Source organism: Monodelphis domestica, chromosome 4 (genome assembly GCF_027887165.1).
Source record: "Monodelphis domestica isolate mMonDom1 chromosome 4, mMonDom1.pri, whole genome shotgun sequence".
Taxonomy (NCBI): domain Eukaryota; kingdom Metazoa; phylum Chordata; class Mammalia; order Didelphimorphia; family Didelphidae; genus Monodelphis; species Monodelphis domestica.
Genome location: NC_077230.1, coordinates 173023944 through 173044529, shown reverse-complemented (window position 1 = coordinate 173044529; position 20586 = coordinate 173023944). Strand labels below are relative to the sequence as shown.

At 33.9% G+C, this 20586-nt stretch overlaps 1 protein-coding gene across 1 annotated transcript in view; it reads left to right on the top strand.

The window, feature by feature from the left end:
- The window catches only part of LOC130453582 (putative sodium-coupled neutral amino acid transporter 11), a 96813-nt gene that overhangs the window by 9562 nt on the left and 66665 nt on the right, over positions 1 to 20586 (top strand). Inside the window, exons 2-3 of the mRNA XM_056793972.1 lie at positions 18560 to 18639; positions 19995 to 20069. Of these exons, the coding sequence (XP_056649950.1) occupies positions 18560 to 18639; positions 19995 to 20069 (155 nt within the window). The remainder of the gene's footprint in view (positions 1 to 18559; positions 18640 to 19994; positions 20070 to 20586) is intronic.

The following is a 20586-nucleotide window of genomic DNA, read 5'->3' as shown; positions in this document are numbered from 1 at the left end:
TCTGCAATGGGGATAAACTAGATGCATTCCCAATAATATCAGGAGTGAAACAAGGATGCCCAATATCACCTCTATTATTTGACATTGTACTAGAAACACTAGCAGTAGCAATTAGAGAAGATAAAGGAATTGAAGGCATCAAAATAGGCAAGGAGACCAAGTTATCGCTCTTTGTGGATGACATGATGTTCTACTTAAAGAATCCTAGTGATTCAATGAAAAAGCTAATTGAAATAATCAACAACTTTAGCAAAGTTGCAGGATACAAAATAAACCCGCAGAAGTCATCAGCATTTCTATATATTTCCAACACAGCTCAGCAGCAACAACTAGAAAGAGAAATCCCATTCAAAATCACCTTAGACAAAATAAAATACTTAGGAATCTATCTCCTGAGACAAACACAGGAACTATAGGAACACAATTACAAAACACTCTCCACACAACTAAAACTAGACTTGAGCAATTGGAAAAACATTAACTGCTCATGGTTAGGACAAGCCAATATAATAAAAATGACCATCCTACCCAAACTTATTCATCTATTTAGTGCCATACCCATTGAACTTCCAAAAAATTTCTTTACTGATTTAGAAAAAACCATAACAATGTTTGTTTGGAAGAACAAAGGAACAAGGATATCCAGGGCAATCATGAAAAAAAAAATACAAAGAAAGGGGGCCTTGCAGTCCCAGATCTCAAAATATATTACAAAGTAGCAGTCATCAAAACAATTTGGTACTGGCTAAGAGACAGAAAGGAGGATCAGTGGAATAGACTTGGGGCAAGTGACCTCAGCAAGACAGTATATGATAAACCCAAAGATCCCTGCTTTTGGGACAAAAACCCACTATTCAATAAAAACTGCTGGGAAAATTGGAAGACAGTGTGGGAAAGATTAGGTTTGGATCAACATCTCACACCCTACACCAAGATAAATTCAAAATGGGTGAATGACTTGAATATAAAGAAGGAAACTATAAGTAAATTAGGTGAACACAGAATAGTATACATGTCATACCTTTGGGAAGGGAAAGATTTTAAAACCAAGCAAGACTTAGAAAGAGTCACAAAATGTATTTGACTACATCAAATTAAAAAGTTTTTGTTCAAACAAAACCAATGTAACTAAAATTAGAAGGAAAGCAACAAATTGGGAAACAATCTTCATAACAAAAACCTCTGACAAAGGTCTAATTACTCAAATCTATAAAGAGCTAAACCAGTTGTACAAAAAATCAAGCCATTCTCCAATTGATAAATGGGCAAGGGACATGAATAGGCAATTTTCAGTTAAAGAAATCAAGACTATTAATAAGCACATGAAAAAGTGTTTTAGATCTCTTAAAATCAGAGAGATACAAATCAAGACAACTTTGAGTTATCACCTCACACCTAGCAGATTGGCTAACATAACAGCTACAGAAAGTAGTGAATGTTGGAGGGGATGTGGCAAAGTAGGGACATTACTTCATTGTTGGTGGAGTTGTGAATTGATCCAACCATTCTGGAGGGCAATTTGGAACTATGCCCAAAGGGTGATAAAAGACTATATGCCCTTTGATCCAGCCATAGCACTGCTGGGTTTGTACCCCAAAAAGGTAATAAGGGAAAAGACTTGTACAAGAATATTTATAGCTGCACTCTTTGTGGTTTCCAAAAATTGGAAAATGAGGGGATGCCCATCAATTGGGGAATGGCTGAATAAATTGTGGTATATATTGGTGATGGAATACTATTGTGCTAAAAGGAATAATAAAGTGGAGGAATTCCATGGAGACTGGAACAACCTCCAGGAAGTGATGCAGAGCTAAAGGAGTAGAACCAGGAAAACATTGTACACCGAGACTAATACACTGTGGTACAACCGAACGTGATGGACTTCTCCATTAGTGGCAATGCAATGTCCCTGAACAATTTGCAGGGATCTAGGAGAAAAACACTATCCATAAGCAGAGGACAAACTGTGGGAGTAAAATCACTGAGGAAAAGCAACTGCTTGACTACAGGGGTTGAGGGGACTTCTGAGGAGAGACTCTAAATGAACATTCTAATGCAAATACCAACAACATGGAAATGGGTTGGAATCAAGAGCACATGTGATACCCAGAGGAATTGCGCATCAGCTATGGGAGAGATGGGAGGTTGGGGGGGGGGGGGAGGAAAAGAAAATGATCTTTGTCTCCAGTGCATAATGTTTGGAAATGCTCAAATAAAAAAATTATTAAAAAAAGAAGAAGAAAAGGTCCTATGGGTTAAGATTAGAGACACTGAAAACACAATGGGTATATTATAAACCTTTATTTCTGCTTCCTCAATAAAAACAAAATAATCAATTAACCAAGTATATGCTTTCACTGGAATTTATTGTTAGCATAGGGACCTAATGAAAAGACCTTATCTCTAAGCTTACATAATAGTCTCATACTTCGTAAAATATTCAACATTTTATTTTATGTCACCTATATTCATGGTGCTGTTTCCATTCTTTTCCCAGTGTTGCAAAAACTAATGTTAAAAAAGGTGCTCAAAATCCCTAGATGACTTTTAATTAATACTTGATTTATACACTTGCCTCATATCTTATATGACTTAACATTAAAAGAATCAAGCTAATTAATGATGGTTACCAGTAAAATTAGTGATTTGAAAAAAGATGTGCTCCCCAATTCATGTGAATTATTATTCATCTTTAAAATGAGATATGTATGACAAGCTTTTATGCATAAGAGTGAGATGTAGGTTAGTGGAAAGAATGCTGAATTTGGAATCAGAGAACCTAGTTCAAGTTCTGCCTTCACCACTTAGCCTCTCTATAACTGTGGATAAATAATTTAATCTCCCTCAGCCTCAGTTTTATTAGTTAGAAAATGAGGAGTGCCTTCCAACTCAAAATCTGTGTTCCTGTAGTCATTTTCTTCTAGGACCTTATGATCCTGTGTCTTGCTGGAAGAATATAGGATTTAGCTCTTTGCTGCAATGCAGGAAGAAGTTCTACAAGGCAGGAGCAAGAAGTCCTTGAGAGCAGAAAGATTCTAAAACATTGGGGAGTGACAGGCTGTTGCTTTCCCTAACAGTCAGAAGAGCCAGGAGGGTTTTCTGTCTAATTATTCTGGAGTTGACCTAGAGAACCAGATATTCCCTCCTGTGATTTTTCTTCAGATTATGCCTATCCCTGCTGCTGTTGCTGAAGAGTGATTTTCAACAGAGTTGCTCAAGACTCCTGAGGACAACTGTCAGTGAGATTTTCTTCTGAACCCTGTTCCTGTAACCTTCAAGACTAAGTGGGGTTAATTAATTGGTTATAGTTAGATAGCTTTGTAGGTTGTGAAAATCATTAGTTAGTGGCATTTGGTACATTGTCTTTGGGGGTTAAGTTTAGGTCTTTCTAATTCCCTTCCCTTCCTTCCTTTAGCTTAAATAAACTGTTAGTTTGATATAATTACATGTTCTACCTAGTATTTTAATATAGTTATTTCAGTGGGGAGTCAGCAGGTCGAATATATATAAATTGACCTAGACCAGGGTATTTGAGAAAGGTATGTGAGGTGGGCATTTAGGACATCTTCCAAAATTCTATTCTCCTTCTCAGCAATTGGTTGCTGTCCAAGGTTCTGCACCATAGAATTTTCAATTGATTGACACTAGGGGGGATTTAAAAAATTAAAGTATTAATTTAAAAGTACAAAGTTAAAGGGAAAAAAAACACATTTGCTAGAAGAAAAGAAGTGTTTTTTGCCTTTTTTTGTTGTTTCTCATCTATTGACTATTACTATTAGTAATCAAGGTGGACACTAACAACCCGTATCCTATCCTATTCAACACCTTTATTTATATATTTGGCATCATGTGAGGACACATGATAAATGCTATTTTATTCTTTTTTATGACAGTTTCATGTATATCCCTTATGGGATTTTTACCCTATTCCCTAATGTTTACATGATACTGTATTAATACCAATAGTACATGATACTAGGTTATGAATGGTTGGAACCAATTATGTCTTTAACTCTAAGAACCATTTTTTTCCTACTTACCTTTACTATGCTTCTGTTTGATAGTGTTATACAAATGCAGGGACCTGTTTGTTGGAATTGTTAACAAAAAACAATGGATGACTAGGGATTCAGAAATGAAATAAATGATGTTGTTAGTGAAAGAAAAACTTGAGGCTATGGAACAATGTATGAAGGATGGAATGATTATAAATAATTGTGTTAAACATGATTTACAGGAAAATGTTATGGATAAAGAAATTAATGAAGTAAATGTTAAAAAAAACTATCTAGATTAGACAGAGAGAATGCTGAATTTAATAAGACCCAGGCTACTTTGTTTCCTCTCAGTGATATAATGGTTGTCACTCAGGATGAAGTGTTTAAAATTAAGACCCATAAATTATTCACTCCTGAGGACCTAGAAACTATTAAGCATAGAACTCCTCATTTTTAATGAACCTAATGAAATCACAAAGGAATCTCAGAGGGCGATTAAGATCTTTGACCTGAACTACACTGATTTTTTCTTGCTAATGGAGGAATTACTTACAGAGAGAGAGAGAGAGAGAGAGAGAGAGAGAGAGAGAGAGAGAGAGAGAGAGAGAGAGAGAGAGAGAGAGGAACCAATTTATTGAAGAGTCCAGAAATAATCCACCTTTGACCCCAAGGCCTAAAGATTTTGAGGACATGGATATGAATTCTGTTACTGAATATAGACAAATGAAACAGGTGAGGAGATCAATAATTGAAGTAATGAAAAGGCACTCTAGGCATTCCAATACGTGATCAAAATTTTAAAGTATAAGACAAAAGCAGGACGAAACACAACTAGTTTCCTGAATAGAATTATAGACAAGACTAATTAAATTTAGGACTGGATGTGTTGGCGGAAGACACCATTGTCCACATCAAAAAATTGTTAGTTAAAAATGCCTGTCCCAATAGAAAGCAATTTTTAAGAGCAATTTTCCAAACTGGGAAGAGCTAAGTTTGGAAGAGTTAAAAAGAAAAGTGACATATTTATGTTTAGATAATTAGGATAGATGATATAAAGACAAAGATTCAGTGATTGAAAATTTGAGAAAGAAATTAAGGTATGCTGAGAGTAAAGACAGAGATAGTGAGATCAAAGAGATAAAAGCAGTGGCAGCACTGAGGTCTATGCAACCAAATAATCAGTACAGACCAAGAGAAAGAAGATCAGGAGTTCCATGGTGTTATTTATGTAATTGTTTAGGGCATTTTGTAAGAGACTGTATTTTCAGAGAACAATTTTCTAGGCAAATTAATTGGAATAACAAATAAAATAGGTAATTTAATAATGCATGGAATAATAATGCTTGGAATAACAATAACAATTATCAGAGAAGAAATAATAGTAATAATTGTCCAAATGCTTGCTGTCAGGGAGCTCAAGTATCTGATTTGAACAGAATGCAAAGTGGGTAAAATTGGGAGTGAGGCTTAAGTACAGCCAAGTGGTTAGTGGGCATGAGGATGATCAGAAAAAAATGTGCATGTTCATTATGAAGACATAGCTGGAGTTCACAAGTATTTGAAAAATCAAAGGGAAATGGATTGGAAATAAATGGAATTGAATGTAATGGAGATAAGGTTAATGAATTTATAAATAATGTGATTGAAACAAAGAATAATGTAATTAGTATTAATTGTGAGGAAAAAATTGTAATGTAAAATTAGGTGAAAATTCTAATGATTGTGCAATAATGAAAAATAGAGAAGAATGTAAATTGGATAAAGGTTATGGGATTGTAAGTGAGAACAATGATACCAATGTAGAGATTATGAAGAGCAATAAGAGTAGTAGTCTGGAGTGACAATGGAAGCAACATTTTGCCAAACTGACAGACATTTTTACATGGATATATTCACAGTCTTTAAAAAAAAGCAAAAAACAAAACAAAACAAAACCCTTCTGTGGGAATATTTCTGCAGAAGGACAAATGGCTAAATGGATAACTCTGAAAGCTTTATTGTTTTTTCTAAATCACTTAGTTATCTGTTGTTTAACATTACTGGCTATAACCCAACAAAAATGGATGAAGAAAAAGGAGGACATTCAAGAGGTTATTCAGAAAGACTCTGAGGGCAAGGCCATTGAAATATTTAGATCTTAGAATGGGTAATTTTAAGGTTTCACCAGGCTAGGAAAATTATGACACTTTGCATGTGTTATAAAAATGCCAATATTTTTATTATCATGGCACAAAATAACATATTCAAAATAATAATATGTATTTTTAAAGCTTTGTAGTTATGGGAAGAAAAAAAAAACAACCAACTGGCAAAGCTGGCTTTTTCCCCACTACAAAGTACACAAAAACCTTTCCAAATCTACCAGCCTTTCAAGACAAGGTCACATTTTAAATGAAAGTCAATGGAAACCTGCCTTCATTATTATAAGCAATAGAGGCATATCTGGTTTCTCACCAATTGTTTCTTCTCCACTTCATTATATACCTTGTGTCTGAGGTTTGGGCAGATTTCTTGGCAATGACTGTATTCCTAAGTCTTTATAGCTCCCTTTCATGCTTAAATTTGTCTTTACTGGGACAGATACTCTCTTCATATTTCATATAATATGGATTTAGCTGTTTGTTACTGTGTTGAGGTGACCCTTTACAGAAATACAAGTGGTTTTTAAAGAAGCTATTGATAAAATCTCACTTATTCAAGGGTCAGACTTTGAGCCCACCTCATGCTTTTAGAACATGTTCCTAAAATGTAAGCATAAAAGATACCCAAATATCCAAGTAATACTCATAAAGCTCCTATATTTTATTGGTATTTGTTTTAATTCTTGGGCATAGATCCCCAAAATATCATAGATAGTGTAGTGGAGAAGCTAGGAGTATAAATGTCAATTAGGAGCTATTGAACATCTTTCTAGCACTTATTCTTCTGACTACTGATGAAATTGTAGCAACCAACTGTGCTGTTCTCTTCAGTGGAAATTCTTAGGATGCACAGATATAGAATTGTAGGATTTAGAGCTTGAAAGAAACTTAGGTTTCTGCTGAGACAAACACAGGAACTATATGAACACAACTACAAAACACTCTCCACACAATTAAAACTAGATCTAAACAATTTGAAAAACATTGATTGCTCATTGGTAGGATGAGATATCATAATAAAAACGACCATCCTACCCAAATTAACTTACTTATTTAATGCTATACCCATTGAACTACCAAAAAACTTTTTTACTTAATTAGAAAAAACATAACAAAGTTCACTTGGAAGAACAAAAGATCAAGGATATCCAGAAAAATCATAAAAAAAATGCAAAGAAAGGTGGCCTTGCATTTCCATATCTCAAACTATACTATAAAGCAGTGGTCATCAAAACAATTTGGTAATGGCTAAGGGACAGAAAGGAGGATTAGTGGAATAGACTTGGGGTAAATGACCTCAGCAAGACAGTCTACGATAAGGCCAAAAATTCCAGGGTTTGTGACCAAAAACCTAGTATTTGATAAAAACTGCTGGGAAAATTAGAAGACAGTATGGGAGAGATTGGGTTTGGATCAACATCTCACACCCTACACCAAGAAAAACTCAGAATGGGTGAATGAGTTGAATATAAGGAAGGAAACTATAAGCAAATTATGTGAATAGTATACATGTCAGATCTTTGGGAAAGGAAAGACTTTAAAACCAAGCAAGAGCTAGGAAAAAAAAAAAACAAAATATAAAATCAATAATTTTGATTACATCAAATTAAAAAGGTCTTGTACAAACAAAATTAGAAGGGAAGCAACAAATTGGGAAATAATCTTCATAACAAAAACCTCTGACAAAGGCGTAATTACTCAAATTTATAAAGAACTAAACCAATTGTACAAAAAAAGTCAAGCCATTCTCCAATTGATAAATGGGACATGAATAGCCAATCTTCAGTTAAAGAAATCAAAACTATTAATAAGCATATGAAAAAGTGTTCTAAATCTCTTATAATCAGAGAGATGCAAATCAAAACAACTCTGAGGTATCACCTCACACCTAACAGATTGGCTAACATGACAGCAATGGAAAGTAATGAATGCTGGAAGGGATCTGGCAAAATTGGGACATTAATGAATTGCTGGTGGAGTTGTGAACTGATCCAACCATTCTGGAGGGCAATTTGGAACTATGCCCAAAGGGCGACAAAAGAATGTCTACCCTTTGATCCAGCCATAGCACTGCTGGGTCTGTACCCCAAAGAGATAATGGACAAAAAGACTTGTACAAAAATATTCATAGCTGCGCTCTTTGTGGTGGCCAAAAACTGGAAAGCAAGGGTATGCCCATCAATTGGGGAATGGCTGAGCAAATTGTGGTATATGTTGGTGATGGAATACTATTGTGCTAAAAGGAATAATAAAGTGGAGGAATTCCATGGGAACTGGAATGACCTCCAGGAATTGATGCAGAGTGAAAGGAGCAGAAACAGGAGAACCTTATTCACAGAGACTGATACACTGTGGTACAATTGAATGTAATGGACTTCTCCATTAATGGCAATGCATTGATCCTGAATAACATGGAGGAATTTATGAGAAAAACCACTATTCACATTCAGAGGAAAAACTGTGGGAGTAGAAACACAGAAGAAAAACCACCGTGTTAATAGATGGGTTGAGGGGTTATAGCTGGGGATGTAGACTCTAAATGAATATCCTAATGCAAACACCAACAACATGGAAATAGGTTCTGATCAAGGATACAAGTAATACCCAATGAAATTGTGCATGGACTGCAGGAATGGTGGGTGGAAGGGAGGGAGGGAAATAATGTAATTGTTGTAACCAAGGAATAATGTTCTAAATTGACTATGCAAATGAATTCAAATAAAAATAAATAAATAAAATTTAAAAAAAGAAGGGAATTTACCTAACAATAAAAAACTAATAATCACAATTTGTCAGAGAAAAAAAAGATATTTAGGGATTAATTAATCCATCCCTCAAATTTTTTTAAGATGGAGAAGAGAGATAAATTGTTTAGCAGGGGAGTAATTCAAACTGATACTAATTTGATATCATTTCTATTATTTCCAATTAAAGTTTGGGATTATGGGGGAAGGCAGGTAGGGGTGTAGTACAACTAACAGCATTGTTCCTCTTCTCCTGGAATTTTAATAATTTAACAAATGTATAACTGTCCTAAGGACTATTAATATAAAGATAAATATGACTTAGACCTCATTTAAAAAAACTTAATAGGACAGTTTAATAGAGATATCTTGGACACAAATAATGAAATGTGAAAATTTGGGGGAAAGTCAAAGAATTAACCTTGGTGAGGAAGTGAAGGTACCAAATGGAGACAATCATTTATGTTTTACATTGAAGTGAGGGGAAGAGTATAACTTAATGGCAATAACCAAATCAAGGGAATACCACTTTAGGTCCCAAGAAACCTGAATGTGTTTTGAATATGAAAAAAGCAAGGGATATTGACTTAGAGATCTGTTAGATAAAACTTCAAAGTCTACTACTACATCATAATTTATTGGTTGGGTCTAACTTTGACTCTCTCCCTAAGACTGAGTTAGTGAGTTAGAACAATTTGATGAATTATTTTTCTGGTCCACAATATAATAAAAGTAGAAAATGGTAAAGAGGTGCTATTAGTGGCAGATACCACAATAGCAGAAATGGCATCTTGATAGTCAGACATTGAAAATGAAACAGAAAATATTAAAGTTTAAACAGATTTTAAATATATATACATATATATCAGTATCATTACATAATTCCATAGTGTGTTCTTACAATGACCAACAAAGTTTCTAGAAGATTAGTGGTGAATCATATTACCTACCTCTTGACAGAAGTGATGAATGCGAGATTTTTTGGACATAGCTGATGGGAGAATTTATTTTGCCAGGCTTTATTTTTATAAGGGTTTTATTTTTCTGGTTTCCTCACACACAATGATGAATTGGAAAAGAACAAAAACAAATTTTGTTAATTGAAAAATTAAATTATATTTACAATAGGAAAATAATGTGTTCCTTAGTCATTAGACAAAATTAAATTATATTTAATGTTCTTTAAACTTCTTGTTTTAAAGAAGTAATTTTGGAAAGTCCCATTTTGAAAAAGATTTAAAAAAAAAGTTTTGGATCATCCATGAAGAGTTAAATTTAGTTAAATGTAAATATTGTGTGAAATTCCCCATTTTCAAATGACATTTTGATGCCATTCTTTAATCCATTATAATTCTTTCACCTTCCTGTGCCTTTCCCTCTCACCCCCAATTCCTTCATTATTCTTAATTTTTTATTAGTCTCAGATAATTCTGAGCTTTTCCATTTTTGCCTCTTATAAAATGTTATCATCTTTGTATTCATGCTACAATAACTGCTTTTCATTCCATCTTCTATATATGCATTTTAGAAAAACATGACTAAATGATGATTCTCCTTTGTCTTCATCATTGATTAGAATTGTTACTGTTTGCCTCCTCAGAATTTCCTTTTAGGGAAGTAATAATTTCTCTCCCAATTGACTGTCACTGTAGAGTCCTTTTAATGTTGTATTTGAAACTCTTAAAAAACTTACTTCCCCAAATCAAGGGGATATATTGGTCCTTTCCCTGCTTTTTTCACCTCAATTACATGTCAATACAATTTTTAATATTTGTTCTCTGATATCCTGCCATTGAAAAGCAGATAATATGATGTAGGTTGTGCATATATTGTCATATAACATATATTTTCAGGTTCATGTTGTGAAACACGACACCTATTGCTTACAGTAGAGAAAAATTAATGAAGGAAATAAAGTGAAGAATGGAATGTTTCAATCTGTATTTGGGTTCTTTTCTTTCTGTGCCAGTCCATGATCCTTTTTTATCATCTCAACTGCATGATAAAGTAGGCCCTTCTCAAAGTTCTCTTTATTTTTCTCTATTCATTAGCTTCTCTGTACATTTGAAAATCTAATCCTGAGTAGAATTTCCTTTTGTTGGTGTCTCCACTTTTTGAAGGATGATAATTTTATGGAGGAATGCCAAGGAATTAGCACTACTTGATTTTGGTAGAAAGTTCATTCCTGTGGATTTCTGAATGATGAAATCCCTCCTTTTCTGAGCCATATTGCCATCCCTAGTCTCCTACTACCAAGTCTGTGAGTTTTGTGCAATAAAATGTGTGCCTTTACACTGCTTTGAGATCTATAGTCTTATTTTATTACAAATGCTTTGTGCTCTGCTGAACTTTGTTGTTTCTACAATACAATGCATTCCCTAATTCATGGAATAAAAGACTTAATCTGATTTCAGAAAGGGATTGGAATTTAGAGATAACTATTGTTGTTCAGTCATTTTTGTTAGATACTACTCTTCATGATTCCATCTGGAATTTACTTAGAATAATGGAATGATTTTCCATTTCTTTCTCTAGTTCATTTTACAGATGAGAAAACTACACAGCTAATAAATGTCTGAGGCCAGATTTGAACTCAGCAAAAACTTCTGGCTCCAGGACCAATACTCTATCCATTGTGCCACCAACCTACCTTAGATCAGTTAGTACAAACTCATTATTTTATATATAAGGATAGAAGGACCCAAAGAAAGTCAGTGACTTGTCCAAGGTCATACAGATAGCATACTAGATCTTCCTAACTTTCCAATATACCATGCTCTAGGAGATTTATTATTCTATCTTCAGTTAGTTATGTCTGACTTTTTTTTCCAATTGAATAATTTTATTTAGTCAATTTAGAACATTATTCCTTGGTTACAATGCTCACATTATTTCTTTTCCTCCCCTCCACCCACTCTTTCCTCAGCCAACATGCAATTTCATTGGGTATTACTTGTGTCCTTGATAAGAACCTATTTCCATGTTGTTGTTTACACTAGGATGTTCATTGAGAGTTTACATCCCCAACCATATCCCTTCGACCCATGTATTCAAGCAGGTGTTTTCTTCGGTGTTTTTATTCCCTCTGTGTTTCCTCTGGATGTGGATAGTTGTTTTTCTCATAGGTTCCTCCAAGTTGTTCAGGGTCATTGTAGTGCCATTAATGGAGAAGTCCATTACATTCAATTGTACCACAGTGTATCAGTCTCTGTGTATAAGGTTCTCCTGTTTCTGCTCCTCTCACTCTGCATCACTTCCTGGAGGTTGTTCCAGTCTCCATGGAATTCCTCCACTTTCTTATTCCTTTTAGCACAATAGTATTCCATCACCAACATATACCACAATTTGTTCAGCCATTCCCCAATTGAAGGGCATCCCCTCATTTTCCAATTTTTGGCCACCACAAAGAGCGCAGCTATAAATATTCTTGTACATGTCTTTTTCCTTATTATCTCTTTGGGGTACAAACCCAGCAGTCCTATGACTGGATCAAAGGGCAGATAGTCTTTTATTGCCCTTTGGGCATAGTTCCAAATTGTCCTCCAGAATGGTTGGATCAATTCACAACTCCACCAGCAATGAATTAATATCCCAACTTTGCCACATCCCCTCCAACACTCATTACTTTCCTTTGCTGTCATGTTAGCCAATCTGTTAGGTGTGAGGTGATACATCAGAGTTTTTTTCATTTGAATTTCTCTGACTATAAGAGATTTAGAACACTTTTTCATATGCTTATTAATAGTTTTGATTTCTTTAACTGAAAATTGCCTATTCATGTCTCTCACCCATTTATCAATTGCACAATGTCTTGATTTTTTGTACACCTGTTTTACCTCTTTATGAATTTGAGTACACCTTTGTCAGAGGTTTTTGTAATGAAGATTATTTCCCAATTTGTTGCTTCCCTTCTAATTTTGGATACATTGGTTTTGTTTGTACAAAAACTTTTTAATTTGATGTAATCAAAATTATTGATTTTATATTTTGTGATTTTTTTCTAGCTCTTGCTTGGTTTTAAAGTCTTTCTTTTCCCAAAGATCTGACATGTATACTATTCTGTGTTCCCCTAATTTGCTTATACTTTCCCTCTTTATATTCAGGTCATTCACCCATTCTGAGTTTTTCTTGGTGTTGGGTGTGAGATGTTGATCCAAATCTAATCTCTTCCATCCTGTCTTCCAATTTTCCCAGCAGTTTTATCAAATACTGGGTTTTGGTCCCCAAAACTGGGATCGTTGTGTTTATCATAGACTGTCTTGCTGAGGTCATTTACCCCAAGTCTATTCCACTGATCCTCCTTTCTGTCTCTTAGCCAGTACCAAATTGTTTTGATGACCACTGCTTTATAGTATAGTTTGAGATCTGGGACTGCAAGGCCTCCTTCATTTGCATTTTTTTTCATGATTTTCCTGGATATCCTTGATCTTTTGATCTTTCAAATGAATTTTGTATGTTTTTTTCTAATTCAGTAAAAAAGTTTTTTGGTAGTTCAATTGGTATGGCACTAAATAAGTAAATTAATTTGGGTAGGATTGTCATTTTTATTATGTTAGCTTGTCCCACCCATGAGTAATCAATGTTTTTCCAATTGATTCCAGCAGGGGGGTTCCTTGGTTCTGTCTTGTTGTTAGGTTTGATTTTCAGTCCCCTAGGAGCATTCAGGTTGTGATCGGTAAGGAAGGGTATTCAGAGGTCTGAACTTCTGCTCCTTCTCAGCCGCCATCTTGACTCCTCCTCTCTCTCTATGTCAGACATATATACTGTTAAAAACAAATTCAGAGATACTCCTTTTAGTTTAAACCTTCAAGAACAATTTAGATTTAAATCTAGAAGGAGATGAAAAGGCAATCTATTCCAATCTTATCTTTTTGCAAATGAGGAAATAGGTTCAAAGAGGAGTAACTTTCTTAGAGTGACACAAGTGTTAGTGGCCAACATGAGATTTTTACCTTAGTTCTCTAGCTCTAAGTCTTTCTACTATACTAGGTTGCTTCTGATTCAGTTCTTTGATCGTCTTCTTGCCATCATCTTAGCCTCCTTCCATACCAAAGAGGAGGGAGTACAGAAGCACCCAGCCACCTGTCTGCTTGACTGCCAATATAGAAATATAGCCTCGATCCTTCTTTCTTTGTTTCCTTTACTTTTAGCTATATATATCTGGTTGTAGTAGTAGTAGTAGTAGTAGTAGTAATAAATGTCTTACTCCTTAAAACTCTTAATTTCATGTTGATCTCTAAGGAATCTTTGAAATTACTTTTCAAAGGATTTCTTTGACCCTAAAAAGTGTCAGCAATACTTATAAAGAGAAGAAAGAAACCACAGATTCATAGATTAAGTGGAGTCCACAATTTGTGCCAGACTTTTAGAGTTTAAAATCTTCTCAGAAATCAGATGAAACTCTCAAAAGTAAGGGTTTTGAGGTCTTGTGTTTTGTCTGAATCTTGAAAGGTTCAGAAATTTTGCTTCAGAAAAAACATCTGATATATATTGTCTCTGAAAAATAGTTTATAAGAAAACCTTTTATATTTTTATCTCTAGTTGCCATTGGAGAATTGAGTATTCTCAACACATAGTTGGTTCCCTTTCCTAGTTCCCAACCCCAATTCCTTTATTTTTCCAAAATAAGACACGACTGTCGGATAAATATAAAACTTAAAAAAAAAGAAATTACTTTAGTAAAATTAGGATTTTTTGAAAATTATATTTAATTAGACAATTTAGAATATTTTTCCATGGTTAAAAGATTCATGTTTTTCCCTACCCCCTCCCATAGCTGACTCACAATTCCACTGGTTTTACATGTATCATTGATCAAAACCCATATCGATATTAATAATATTTGTACTATGGGGATCACTTAGATTCTACAATAGAAATCTGTATGCCATATGTCTTGAAAACCTACAAGAATATCTTTTTAAAAATCTTGAATTATAAAGTACGTTTCTATACTTATTTATAGTTTTGTTACATTTCTTATTAATATAAGCCAAATAGTCTTAATATTGAATATTTAGAAATTTTCACATTCTAAATTGGTTTTCACATTCTGGGTTTATTTTGAAACAACATAAGATAATGAAATGATTTAAAAATGGAATTATTCAGTCTGAACTTTAAAGGCTTTTGCTTAAATTGTACCTCTAGTAAGAAAATTTAAATGCTTTTAAATATAATGTCATAATTATTATTAATTGTTAACATAAAATAATATTTAGGTTTCAGGTCAAATAGGTGATCCTTAACAAAACAAGTAATAAGAAGAAATATATTTTAATGGAGAAAATGATTTCATAAACTCCTATCCTTTAAATGTAGAATGATCACAAAATATTGTGAATTAGATTTTGAGCCCTGATAAGATAATTTGGATTAGTTAGCCTTATGTATGAGCAAAGCAAACCATTCTTTTTCTAATGAACTAATCAATTAATTAAGAATATTTTTCATGGTTACATGATTCATGTTCTTTCCCTATCTTCTTTCCTCCCCCCCCCCTTCCTGGAGCTGACAAGCAGTTCCACTGAGTTATTCATGTATCTTTGTTCAAAACCCATTTCCATATTATTCATATTTACAATAGAGTGATCTTTAAATGCCAAAACCCCAATCATATTCCCATCGACCACATGATAGATGATATGTTTTTCTTCTGTGTTTCTGCTCTAATAGTTCTTTCTCTGAATGTGGAGAGTGTTCTTTCTCATAAGTCCCTCCTAATAGTTCTGGATCACTGCTTTGCTGCTATTAGAGAAACCGATTCCATTCTATTGTGTCACAAACTATCTGTCTCTCTGTATGATGTTCTTCTGGTTCTGCTCCTTTCATTCTGCATCAATTCCTGGAGGTTGTTCAGCAGAACACTTTTAAACAATGTGATGGCTCTTGTTTAGGAAAAGCACCCACTGTTTCTTTCAGTGAGATGGGAGATGAGAATCTGCTGTTCCCTCAGCTGATCTCAGTTACTTGTGCCTCCCATAGTATCCACATCTCACTGGCTGAGTGTGATTCTAGAATCTCCTTTTTGTCATAACCACAAATGCTCTATTCATTCTGAAGCAGGCTGTGATAGGTACAACCTTAGTTGGCCTTCTTAGCATTCCCGGGCAGCTGGAGGGCTTCTGCTGTTTCCTTTCACTTGCTTGAGTCCTCTCTTCTCCAGGTATGGTGGTGCAGGAAGAACTTTATGGAATTGTAATCACTATCAAATATAATCATACTAATGTGTAAAAGCTCTTTCAAGAATATTGTTTTCCCTAATCATTGCTTCTCTTGCTTTGCTAAGTTTTTTCCCATTTCCTGTTCCCTTATACTTGAGACTTAAGTTCTTGGCTGTATTCTTAGCAGCAGCCTCCTTATAAATAAGAGTTGTTTTATTCATTATATCTGTATCTCCATGTTGAACTTTTTTTATTTAGGCATTTACTAAGTGCTTATTATTAATTGGATAAAGTTCAGCTAAAATGTATATTCAGTTGTTTCTATAGCAACCTAAAATATATTATACTGTGTCATATAGACTATTATTTATATATATATATATGTGTGTGTGTGTGTGTGTGTGTGTGTGTGTGTGTATAAACTCTGGTATGTAATATGCAATACTTTTTCAAGACTGCCACCTTTTGAAGAGCCTCCTTCCAAATATGGGAAATTTGAGTGATAATTTTTTAAAACTTTCATCTCATGTCTTAAAATTAATACTAAGTTCCAGAAAAGTGCTAAGAGCTAGGTAATAGAGATCAAGTGACTTGTCCAGAGTTGCATAGCTAGGAAGTATCTGAGATCAAATTTGAATCCAGGATCTCCCATCTCCAGGCCACATTCTATCTAGCTGCCCCTTACATACTGCCTTTCAAAGAGCCCATAACTCCATATGGACAGTTTGAAGGTTTTTCAAAGGTAAATTTGATTATAAATTATTTTTTACTTGTGTCCTCATCTTAGAGCTTAGGTGTCTCCATATGACTCACCTTATTGTTTCAAGTTCTGAGCATTGTATATATTTTTAAAGGATACTGTACTTTGCACTAGACTCGGGAAACTTGTAGTTAGCTCTGGAATCATATGCAATTTGTTCTTTTTAGCTTTTAGAGCCCTTTACAAATTGGCCACAACTATCTTTTCAGCTTGATTGTATATTATTCTCCATCCTGCACTTTTTGATGCAGTCAGACTGGCCTTTTTGTGTTCTCACATACACTTCCATTTCTCTGGCTTTGCACTAATTGGCCATTATACCTGGAATTCATTATTTTCTTTACCTCATAGAATCTGTCCCTTTCCTTCAAGACATTGTTTATATTTTTTCTCTAGTGTGATATGTGTCTTCTTTCACAACATGAGCAACATGGAAATATGTGCACATATACAACCTATATCATATTAACTGCTGTCTTGGGAAGAGGGGAGGTATGGAAGAAGGTGAGAGAATATGGACCACAAGATGCTAGGAAACAACTGTTGAAAATTGAACAGCATGTAATCTGGAAAATAATTAAAAATTAAAACATTTTCAGAAACACTATTCATGCCTAAACTTTTTAAAAACTTGAAGCCTTTCCTGATCCCCTTAATTACTAGTATCCTTTCTTTCAAACTATCTTGATTTAACTGCTTAAAAAAATAATTTTTGGTGTATTCTGGGTGTTTTATATATCCCTGTCTCCTTTGGGATAGCAACCTGTTATGCTTTTGAACTGTTTCATTCTTGGCATGTGTATTCTTAGAAACTATTACAGTTCTTGATACCTAGTAGTTGCTTAATAAATACATATTTCTTGATTGATCTGAGTGGAAGAAATTATATTGTTGAGTTATTCCAAATTAAATAGAAAATTTTGTGATATATTTAACAGAAAATAGCTGATAATTCTAATTAGTGAAGTTAGAGATGTATTACCTTGTTCAGTGGTTCTATTATGTCAAACTCTTCATGACTCCATATGGGATGTTCTTGGCAAAGATACTGGAGTGACTTGCCTTTTACTTCTCTAGTGGATTAAGGTAAAAAGGTAATGTAATTTGCCCATCACACAGCTTGTAAATGTCAGAGGCTGGATTTGAACTTAGGTCTTCCTGACTCCAGGCCTTCCACTGAGACACCTAACTACCTCAATTATCATTTAAGCATATGTAAAAGAGACAACAGAATACAAGTTGTACACTTTAATAAAGAAAATAACAGAAGCCAAAAGATATATCAAGTGTAAAAAGGTGATTTCTCCCTTTAAGTATGTGTGCATATAGAAAACTAATTCCTCATCTTAAAGGATTTGTTTCAATATGCTAGAAATTCCTAAATTAGTCAAATTTTTTGCTGTTGTCACAGTCTATGGAACAAAAGATAACTAAATGGTTAATAACAAAAAGGAATCACTTTATAGTCATACATTCACTATTAAGCTCAATGTCGCAAATAATGTTTCAGTTAACATTAGGTGGTCCTTTCAAAAAGACTAATTATATTAAAATTATATTATATTAAATTTATATTAAATTATATTAAAATGACTAATTTATTGTCTATTTCAACCTTTTTAATCCTCAAGAATTGAGAATTTTAGAATTTGGATTTGAAGAGAATATTTAGACACCATTCACTTTAACTTCCTCATATAACAGAAGAAGAAATTGGGTTGATTTTTTTCATAATGATATTTTTCTTTTGTAGGCAGCGTGTCCTTTTGAATTCCCGTCAGTCCTCTGCAATTTTTAATACTGTGAACTCAATCATAGGATCCACAATAATAGGTAAGTATTTTAAATTCAAATCTAGCCCTAAGGAAATATAGTCATATTATAAAAGGCAATATTATTTAGATTCTATCTTTCAATATGATTCCCAATTTTTAAATGATGTAATTAGTCATTTGGCATTCTTGTGATCTTTCCTCATGTAGATGAATACCAACCTCTTTCGTCTCTTCCAAAGTAAGGTGAATTCCCTTTTTATGCTCTACCAGCTAAGGGGTAGCATTCTCTTATGGCTTAGAATAAGGCATTAACTCAAAAGATGTTGGGTCTTGAGCCTGTTTTTGTAGTGCTTTGAACAGTGAGCTGTGGAATCAAGTTTTACTTTTTTCCTTCTACTTTTAACAGCCACCACTTTTGTTATCTTTCCAAGAACCTTTATTAGATTGACAAGCCTCTGGAAATTATGAAGCCATGAAGAAAATACTATTTTAAAAGTGAAAATTTTAGGAGAAATAGAAACAATATTCAACATTTAAGCACTTTTTACTGTTGTAAAATTACTTTTACTCTAGAAATATAAGTTTATTCAAATCACACATTGCCCCCAAAATTGGATTTGTTTTTAAGTTTTAAGCTTTACCACAAATGAAGTTACAGTCCACTAGGTTTAAAGAACTCAGCATTTCTTTGTGTTTTTCTCAGTATATGATGTATAGACAAAAACATTGCATGAACTGCATACATTTTTATCCTTAAAGGCAAATAAAAGTCATTTTGTTTTCTGAACTCAATGTCTCAGAAAAAGAAATAGCACTGACTAAAGATCGAAAACTGTCCATGTGGTCATTTTCTGAACTACAACATATAAGAAATTTCATTTTTTCTCATGAATTTTATCATCTTCATGTGCTTCTGAAAAAAGAAAAGTTTCTTGGTATCAAAGAATCTAGAGCTAAAAGCCCAGGCTGAGAACTGGAAGGAATCTTTAAGGTCATCCAGTTCCATTTGATCATTTTTACAGATGATAAAATGGAGCCTATAGGGTTTACAGCACTTACAAATTCTATCAGGTAGTAGGTATTATTTATTTGTTGACATTTCCAAATCTAGAACATTTTCTCCTGGAGAGCTTAGTTTCCATTTCACCTATAGCCAAAGAAACCATTATTTACTTATATGTACCACATCATTTTTATCTTGATACTTCCTTGAAAAGACAGAATTTCCCTTTTTAATATCTAGATTTAATAGTTACAGACTAAATCTTTAAATGAACATTTAGTCACATGGTAGTACATGAAGCTACAAGGAGAACATTGAAACTTAACAATTAAAATTAGCACAAATAACCAAAATATTAAAGGGTTGCTGCATGTTTAATCTGTGTGGGCATTTGTTTTCTTTTCTCCTAGGGTTACCTTTTTCAATCAAGCAAGCCGGTCTTCCTTTAGGAATACTACTTTTCTTTTGGGTCGCTTATGTGACAGGTAGAGTACAACATAACTGATTATCCTTGTGTTATCATCATTACTATTTGACTAGGTCAGAGAATATCTGCATTTGGATTTTGGGAATCATCAATTTATTCACAGGATTATGTCAGCAAAATCTAAAGTCATTTACTAGCTTTGCGGATTCTAATGTCTGATTACTAAAGATAAAACATTATACTGCCTGTATTTCAAATCCTTTCATGTGTTCCTTTCACTGTGTGGAGAAAATTCCAGGAATATTTTTTAAGATTGGGTTAAAACATGAAAGACAGATACTGGAAGTGTGCTTTGGTCTCCTTCATAAAATCATTAACTGGGTATAATGCATTCAAAAATTAATGGTCATGACCACCATTTATGCAGGCGTCACTGAAAAGACAGATATTTCATTGCCAATTTTGGGGTGTTTTACTTAGTTTTGTTTTGTTTCTAATGTGCATGCTGTCCACTAATCTGTTTCAAAGTTCAGCAATTCAGAACTCTTTCCATTTCCTAACTCCTTTTTCCTTAG